This window comes from Hyaena hyaena, unplaced genomic scaffold, assembly GCF_003009895.1.
Source record: "Hyaena hyaena isolate Hyena2069 unplaced genomic scaffold, ASM300989v1 scaffold_1086, whole genome shotgun sequence".
NCBI classification, from domain to species: Eukaryota; Metazoa; Chordata; class Mammalia; order Carnivora; family Hyaenidae; genus Hyaena; species Hyaena hyaena.
The window spans coordinates 406,471-415,007 of record NW_024081719.1 but is presented as its reverse complement, the minus strand read 5'-3'; the positions used below and the strand labels follow the sequence as shown (position 1 = coordinate 415,007).

The window sequence follows — 8,537 nt, the reverse complement described above, 5'->3', positions numbered from 1 at the left end:
GGCCCTCGGGGGAGCGGGGCGGCCTCAACCTAACTGGGGCGGGGCCTCGGGGGCGGAGCCTCGGCGGGGCGGCCGCTTCGGAGCCGCAAAGTTTGGCTGTGGCGGCAAATGGGCTTGGGCGGCTCCTCGGCGGGTGGCGGTGGTGGCCGTAGCGGTTCCATCTGGCCCTGTTAATGTCGGGGCCAGGCCCGGGGAGGATGGCGCCCTAGAGCCCGGCCTCTTTGGGGAAGGGGCGGGAGGGGACGGGGTGGGCACCGGCCATGTCGGAGGTGACCCGGAGTCTGCTGCAGCGCTGGGGCGCCAGTTTTAGGAGGGGCGCCGACTTCGACTCTTGGGGCCAGCTGGTGGAGGCGATAGACGAGTATCAGATGTGAGTGACTAACCGCAAGAGCTGGCCAGCCCGGCTCCAGTCGGCCGCCTCCCCCTTTCTTCTGTCGGTGTCTCTCATCTCCGTATCTGCGGCCAGGGCTTCCCAGGGTGGGGCCCCGCAGGCACTGGGGCTGGGATCGCCCTGGCTCCCGCGGGCTGCCCCGGAGCCGGCGGTCCGCTCGCTGGGCTTGCTCGCTCCTCTCCCCCTCCGCCGCCGCGGGGCCGGTTCCATTCAACAGGTAGCCCCTCTTTCCTGGGGCGCCCGCCCTAGCAGCCTACCTCTTCTCGTCCCCGTCCCCCGCTCCGCGGTCGGGTTCCTTTCCTCCTTTCCCCCGCCTCTCCCAGGTGGCTGCCCCTCGATCTCTCTCTCAGAATCGCTCGGGGAGGCTTGTGTGTTCTCCGCCCACGTTCCGGGGACGAGTGGCCTTGCTCGGTGCAGTGCCTTCCTCCTCCCATGTGTCGGACCGGGGGAGGGAACTGGAGGCGATCGAGGGGAGGGGGCGCCCCCGGGAGGCAGCGAGGACAGGGGGTGCCTCACCAGCCGAGGGAAGGGTCCCCTCTCGCGCCCCGTCCCCACCCCTCTTTCTGGTGAGCCGTGTTTTCACAATTCACCTCGATTCCGTTTCGGTTTCTGGGGCTGTTATTCGCTGGGCTGTGTGAGTCCCACCCACCCCCTCGCTCGGTCGCTTTGGGTGGAGTCCGCGCAGGATGTGAACCGAGGAGAGAAAAGTGAATTAATAGACCCCGCACGGGAGCCACCGCTCCCTCCTCGCGTCCCTCCTCCTCGTCCTGCGTCTGCTGTACTACTTCGTGAGTACCAGACTCTTTGATCTTTGACCCGAAGTCCGATTTCTTTCCCTTTCTGGTTTCCCCCCAAAAAGCTTCAGGGGTGTTTTTTTTTTTTTTTTAACTAAAAGACAAGATTTACGTGTATATAAAATCTTGCATATTTCTTGCACCTTTTACCGAAAATAAGAAACGCCTGCCAAAACGGTATTGTTTGCAAACCGTTGCCATTAAATTACTCCTTGGTCAAGAGCAAGTTCTTGTTTGAGGTGTTACCGAGGATGAAACCGTGTGTAAAATCTCACCCCCGACCCCCATCCCCATCCCCGTGTCTCCTGGAAAGAATACAGGATTGGGACTGGGAAACTTTAAATTCTTTTTCCTTTCTCCACAATAGTTACTTGTTTTTACCTGACCATTAAGATCATTTAAATGTGCAAATGCTTTCCCCCCCCATGGCACAGACTTGTAGCTTCAAAAAGCCCTGAAAACCTGCTCTGGGCGGTGTGGCCCTGTAATCGTCAACACCGGCATTTGGGCATTTGTTTTGCATCTGCACTTCACTTGCTCTCGCAACTACTTAGTGAGAACATTACTCTCGTTTTACAAAACCAGGAAACTGAAGCTCAGGTTAAACAGATTAATGGGTGGCGGGGGGAGTCACAAAACCAAACCGCTGAAATCTGGGTTTTTTGGTTTGGTGGTTTTTTGGGGGTTTGGTTTTTTTTTTTTTTGGATTTTGGTGTTTTGTTTTTGTTTTACTAAGTCCCACCTGCTCTACTACATAGTGCTTAAGACATTTTATTTAAAATGCTTTGTGTAATGAGCTGATTACCAGAGCACGTATCTTACTGTACCGTAGCCAGTTAGTGAGCACCTGCGTGTGCTCATTCTGCCTGTTCACGGAAATTGCATGCCCTGAAATGTAAAGCTGCCTTCACTTGTGATGTGGCGCGACCCAGCAGCAGACTTCACAATGGAAAGTGAAGAATACCATGTCCAATTGAAATCACAAAGGAAAATTGAGTATGCAAGCTGTTTAGCTGGAATTTCTAGAAACATCTCAATGAGAATAATAGCCACATGGAAATCTATTGTTGGACCTCAGTACTAAGCTTTGAACTTAATGGTTCAGAATAGTTCTCAAGTGATAGAAATAGAAGGAGTGATGATTGCCTTAACTTTTGTAAACATAGAGGCTACATAAAAAATGAGGTTGAATTTACAATTAGTACATTCAAAAGTGAAGGCGAATTGTCTTTTTTTATTTCAGTTATCTGGGAGGAAAGGCTACAGAGAAGACGACCATTTAGGGGTCACTAAATCATGTAAAAAAAAAAAAAAAAAAAAGAATGGCCAGCATATTGAGAGTGAAGAAGGAAGAGTGTAGGATGATTGGCATTTTTCTAATTCGGTAGGCAGCAAGGACTTGATAGTCGTGTAACAGCGAAATTTATGGGAGGAGGAACGTAGGGAGGGAATAAACATGTCTGCACCATCACAATGTAGGAATACAATAACTCAAGCAATTTCATCACTCAACAAGTGAGAGCTGGGGATACAAAGATGAATTCAATTGGATTCCCACCCTCAAAGCATGGGGAGTCTAATGGAGGATTCTAGAGTAACTGGGTCTTGCTATTACAGAAGAATGGAGAGTGTGCACAGTGCATGCTGTTCTCAGGAGCATGCTTCTGCCTTCGGGCTTTTGTACTTTTTCTGGAACATTCTTCTTTCATTATCTGCTTGGGGCGCTTGGTCACCTCCCTCAGGTCTTTGTTCAGGTGCTATCTTCTCAGGCCCTGTCTGGCGACTCTGTTCTCATTGGAAAGCCTGTTCCCCATCCCCACACCCTCTAGACCTCAGTCTCCCATATCCTGACCGCCCCCCGCCCCCAGTTTAATGTTTTTCCATAGTACATCTCACCATCTAAAATACAATGTATTTACATGTTTGTTTGGTTTATGGTGTCTCCCCTCTTGGCTAGAAACTCTGGGAAGGCAGAGTTGGAGCAGTTGTCTTGATCTCTGCCGTATAGTGTTTAAGTGATGCTAGGCTATTATTAAATAATTGTTTATTTGGATATTCTATATTGTATTCCTTTAATGAATGGATTCAGAAGTATGCTGTGGGAGCACCACGTTGATACTAAAGTATTGTTGGGAGATGTACACGAATTATGTCAAAACTAGAATTGCTAGCCAAACCATACATGGCCAAATAAAAGCAATTCCGTGAAGCAGGCCGGCTCTCTCGGCAATCTGGGGATACAGCGACCCCTAACTTATGGTAGAATGGTATGGACTCTCTTGCTCAGAATCCGATATTTCACAGGATCTACGCTGAGGTGTTAATCTAGCACCTGTTGCCCAATAAATACTTGTTAAATGAATGAGTTTGAAGACTGAGTAACACCTGCTGTTAATCATCTTTACTGTGCCTTACATCCGTGCCACTCAAAGTGGGCCTGCGGATGGGTGCTGGTCTACAGTAAGGAGATCAAGGAATTGAAATTTAAGATTTAGAAACTTTAGGAGCGCCTGGGCGGCTCAGTCAGTTAAGCGTCTGACTCTTGGTTTTGCTCAGGTCATGATCTCACGGTTTGTGGTTTGTGTGTTTGAGTCCCACGTCGGGCTCTGTGCTGACAGTGTGAAGCCTGATTGGGATTTACTCTCTCCCTCTCTCTCTGCCCCTCCCCTGTTCACTCTCTCCGTCTCGAAAATAAATAAATAAACTTCAAAAAAATTTTAAAAAGGATTTAGAAACTATAGCAGTTTGACATCTTCATGATAGTTTTTATTACAGTGTTAGCGTAGAACAGAATGGGGAAAGAAACTAGTCCTTCACTACAGATAGTTTGAGAAGCGCTAGTTTCTGTCGTGGATTGTTGTGAGATTTCTTTCATTCGCTTGTTTATGTGTGTATATTTTAAACTCCTGAGAACAGTGGTTTTTTTTGTTTTGTTTTTTGTTTTACCTATAGGCATGCTTGTAAGATGAGATTATTCTGAGAGAAGAATATTTGAGAGGTTTCTCACCTTTCCTAATAGAATGTCAATTCTTTCAACTCTTTTAGCTGCTCGCGTCTGATATCTAAATAAAGCATGTGGATTTTCCCTCAGTGGATGGAATCACATCTCAGTTTAACTTGAAATAGTGCAATCATACATGGATTTAGAAAATTAATTATTTGCACAGGTCTTCAAAAACGCTTTTAAATATAGTATAACATTTATACCACGAAATTCATTCATTTTACACACAGTCCAGCGAATTTTTAGTAAATTGATACAAAGTTGTACAACCATCACTACAATGAAATTTTATAACATTTCCATCACTTGACAAAGATCCTTTGTGTCCATTCGTAATCACTCCATATTCCTGCTCCAGCCTCAGGCGACCTCTGACCTAGAGTCTGTAAGGATTTGTCTTTTCTGGACGTTTCATGTAAACGGAATCATATAGAGTGTGATCTTTGGTACATGGCTTCTTTCATTTGGCATAATGGATTTGAGGCCACCCATGGTGTGGCATATGGCAGTACTTTGTTCCTTTTTACTGCCAAGTAGTGTTACGTTGTCTCCATCTACCACCTTTGTGTGTCCACTCACTAGATAAAGGACATTTGAGTTGTTTCCACTCTCTGACCATTATCAGTAATGCTGTTGTGAACATTCACAGGTAACTCTTCTTGTGCTCCTATATTTTCATTCTTTTTGGGTGGCCACCAAAGAGTGGAATTCCTAGGTGATAGAAGTTTATGTGAATTTTATGAAGGAAACTGCCATATTGTGTGGACTGGCTGTACAGTTTTATGTTTCTACCAGCAGTGTATCAGTTACCGTTTCTCTTCATTGATGGTGTTGATGGCCTGTTTTCTATTACAGCCATTCTGGTAGGCGTGTAGTGTACTTTTTAGTTTGCTTCTTGTGAACTATGAGGTCATGGCCTGAGCCGAAATAAAGAGTCGTATGTTCAACTGACTGAGCATCTCTACCTATTGAGTTTATAAGGGTTCTTTATATGTTCTAGATATAGGTCCTCTATCAGATATATGATTTACAAATATTTCCTCCCATTCTGTTGCCTAATTTTTAAAAGCAGGATTCTGTTTGAATTTAATTGTCTTGAACAGTCTTGTTCACTGACTATTAGCATTTTAGCGGGAGTTTAGAGCTACCCCCTTTCTTCTGACAATGACCTTGCCTGGCTTAACAATCACTATTAGCGTATTATATGAGAACTATTCAAATAAAGAAATTGTGCCACGCTAGAACTTCCCTGAGTTTGGGGATGTTTTGACATTGTTAAATAGAGACTATGAGCCCTAAAAGAGAACTTCATATAAGGGGTGGTCCAGCAAGAGTTAGAAACTAAGTGCGGAACAAGGACAAGGATGTTGGCAATGTCTCTTTCTGTTTGTACTTTCTCTTGTATAGAATCCACCACGAGTTGGTCTGTGAATGGCATCATAGGAAAATATGGGGTTTCCACCTTTGAGGTAAAATAAATGGATGGAAACAAGTTTGATGAAATATAATAGTGGAGTGATTCCTGCCAAATGTCAATAATTGTATGTCGGAGTTTCATAGTTTATGATAAGATGCATACCTTTCATAGACTGGATAGAGACCATCAAATATAATGAACCTGACACCTGGTCTTTAAGGACATGCGTGATTACGTAGAATAAAACTCATCTAAAGCCATCTAAGACTTTTTTTTGGAATTCAGTGGACTCTCTTGCAATTGGTTTGGTAGGAAATCTAACACGTGCCACCCTTTGCATCCTGCTTCCACCCCCACGCAGAATAGTATACCATGCTTGAGAATTATAGTTTTAATTTCTTTGGCCAGTGACAAAATGTTTCACCAAAGAATCCTTTTGATTCTTTAAATCGAAAGATTTTTAAATCTGAGCTAAATATCACATAAAATTTCCCCACTGTAAACTTGTACAATTTGGTGGTTCTAGTACATTCATGGTGCTCGGCACCCATCACCACTATCTCATTTGAGAATATTTCAAACGCCATATCTGGTGTCAGTCACTCCCAAGTCCCTCCTTACCCCAGCCCCTGGCAGCCCCAGATCTGCTTTCTGTCTCTGTGGATCTATCCATTCTGGGCATTTTGTGTAAGTGATTGTGTGATTTTTTTTTTTTTCGCATCTGGCATCTTTCGTTTCACGTGATGTTTTTGAGGTTCATGCTGTAGCATGTATCAGTCTTCATTCCTCTTTGCGGCCAAATCCCACTTCTTTGAATGGATGCACCACTTTTTGTTCATCCATTCTGCAGTTGATGGGCATTTCGAGTGTTTCCAGTTTAGGCTATCGTGCATAATGTTGCCGCTGTGAACATTCACGCACAGGTCTTTTTGTGTGAGCGTGTTTTCAGTTCTTGCACTATACCTAGAATTTTGAAATTGCTGGGGGATGTATGGTAACTCTATGTTTAACTTTTGAGGAGCTGCCAAACTGTTTTCCACAGTGACTGCATCATTTTACATTCCTACCAGCACTGCACGAAGGTTCCAGATTTTCCAGACCCTTGCCAACAGCATTATTTTTCTTCTCTTTTTAGAAATTATACCCGTCCTAGTGGGTGTGAGGTGGTATCCCATGGTGCTTTTGATTTGTATTTCCCCGATGACTGACGGCAGGCTGTTTACTGGCTTATTGACCCGTTTTAGATCTTTTTTGGAAAAATGTCCAAATCCTTTTAAATTGAGCTATTTGTCTTTTTATTGTGTAGTTGTGAGAGTCCGTCAGTCAGCCCTTGTGGTCTCAGAAAGAGCTTGGGATCCTTGCTGTTGAATTTGGACTAGTGACACAGATCCGTCCTTGGCTCACCTGCTTTTCTTAAGAATGATAATCGGGCAAACAATGATTTTCATGTCTGATTGGTGCAGGATTTTCTTTTTCATGAAAAAATGTTTTGAAAAGTATAATGACTGCTGTCATTTTGTCATGGCTGTCACTTGGACTCATCTCAGCAGACTACTGATAGGCTGATGAAGCGTGTCTGGTTGGTACTGTGATTGGTGCTCACTTGAGTGTGTAAAGCAAAATCTAGACAACTGCTTATCGGCCTGTTATAGAAGAAATTCAGACATACTACTGAAGAAAGTTGGATTAGATGCCATTTGAGATTCCTTCCAGCTCTAAGATTTGGTTTTTATTACCTAGAGCTGAGATTTGTCCCAGAGAAATGGTATGAAAAATATTATATCTCATTATCATTGTCATTATGTCCAGAGTTTGATTCTAAAGATAATGTAGGTTTATACTTTGAAAACACAGCAAATCATTATTGTACTTCATTGTCTGTTTTTTAAATTTTTTAAGTGTATTTATTTTGAGAGAGACAGCACAAAGAGGGTGGGGAGGTACAGAGAGGGACAGAGGACCTGAAGCTGGCTCAGTGCCAAGAGCAGAGAGCCCGACCGGGGTCGAGCTCACAAACCGCCAGGTCAGGACCTGAGCAGAGAGAAGTCAGATGCTTAACTGGCTGAGCCACCCAAGAACCCCCATTGTCTGTTTTTTATTTTTTATTTTTTAATTTATTTTTAATGTTTGTTTATTTTTGAGAGAGAGAGAGAGAGAGAGAGAGAGAGAGAGTGTGTGTGTGTGTGTGAGAGAGAGAGAGAGAGAGAGAGAGAGAGCGAGCGAGCTGGGGAAGGACAGAGAGAGAGGGAGACACAGAATCTGAAGCAGGCTTCAGGCTCTGAGCTGTCAGCACAGACCCCAACATGGGGCTTGAACTCATGAACTGTGAGATCATGGCCAGAGCCAGAGCCAGAGCCAGAGCGGGAGGCTTAACCAACTGAGCCACCCAGGTGCCCCATTGTCTTTTTTAAAAGATTTAAATGATTTCACCTTGTTGCACTTGAGATAGTTTGCTTTCGTTCAATTCTAAAGAATATTTATTTTTCTTCTTACAGATTAGCAAGACATCTACAAAAAGAGGCCCAAGCTCAACACAATAATTCTGAATTCACAGAAGAACAAAAGGTACCATAAAATAATCTCCGCATATACCAAATGAAAAGGATTCTGTCTTTCAAATCCATTAAGCCAAACAAACAAAAGAAACTGCTATACTTAAGTACAAAGAATGGCACTGAGTTTGCTTTCGGGAACATGAAATGATCACTGAGAGATAACACTTGATTTACTACTTTGTGACTTTCTCACTTGATGAATTTCTACACTCAAGGCCATTTAAGACTTTAGCTTTAGTGGAGATGGGCTACACTCTGGTTGTGAGAGGGGTAGATTCCAGAGACTGAATTTTGTTTGGGAGTAGTTACATCCAACTTCAATACTTAATTAACCCTGAATTTTCCTAACTCCTTCTTCCATCCTCTCAAACACAAA

At 44.1% G+C, this 8,537-nt stretch overlaps 1 protein-coding gene across 4 annotated transcripts in view; it reads left to right on the top strand.

Annotated features, from left to right (window-relative positions):
- Positions 1-101: 101 nt before the first annotated feature.
- AIDA (axin interactor, dorsalization associated) overlaps positions 102-8,537 on the top strand; it is a 39,943-nt gene continuing 31,507 nt past the window's right edge. For 3 of the 4 annotated variants that reach the window (XR_005526441.1, XR_005526440.1, XM_039222244.1), the window contains exons 1-2: positions 106-370; positions 8,102-8,171. Coding sequence is in view for 2 of the 4 variants with exons in the window: in XM_039222244.1 (XP_039078175.1) it covers positions 261-370; positions 8,102-8,171 (180 nt within the window). In the remaining 2 variants the exon portion in view is untranslated. Of the gene's footprint in view, positions 371-8,101; positions 8,172-8,537 lie in introns of all 4 variants that reach the window. The other variant, XM_039222246.1, reaches the window with a different exon arrangement.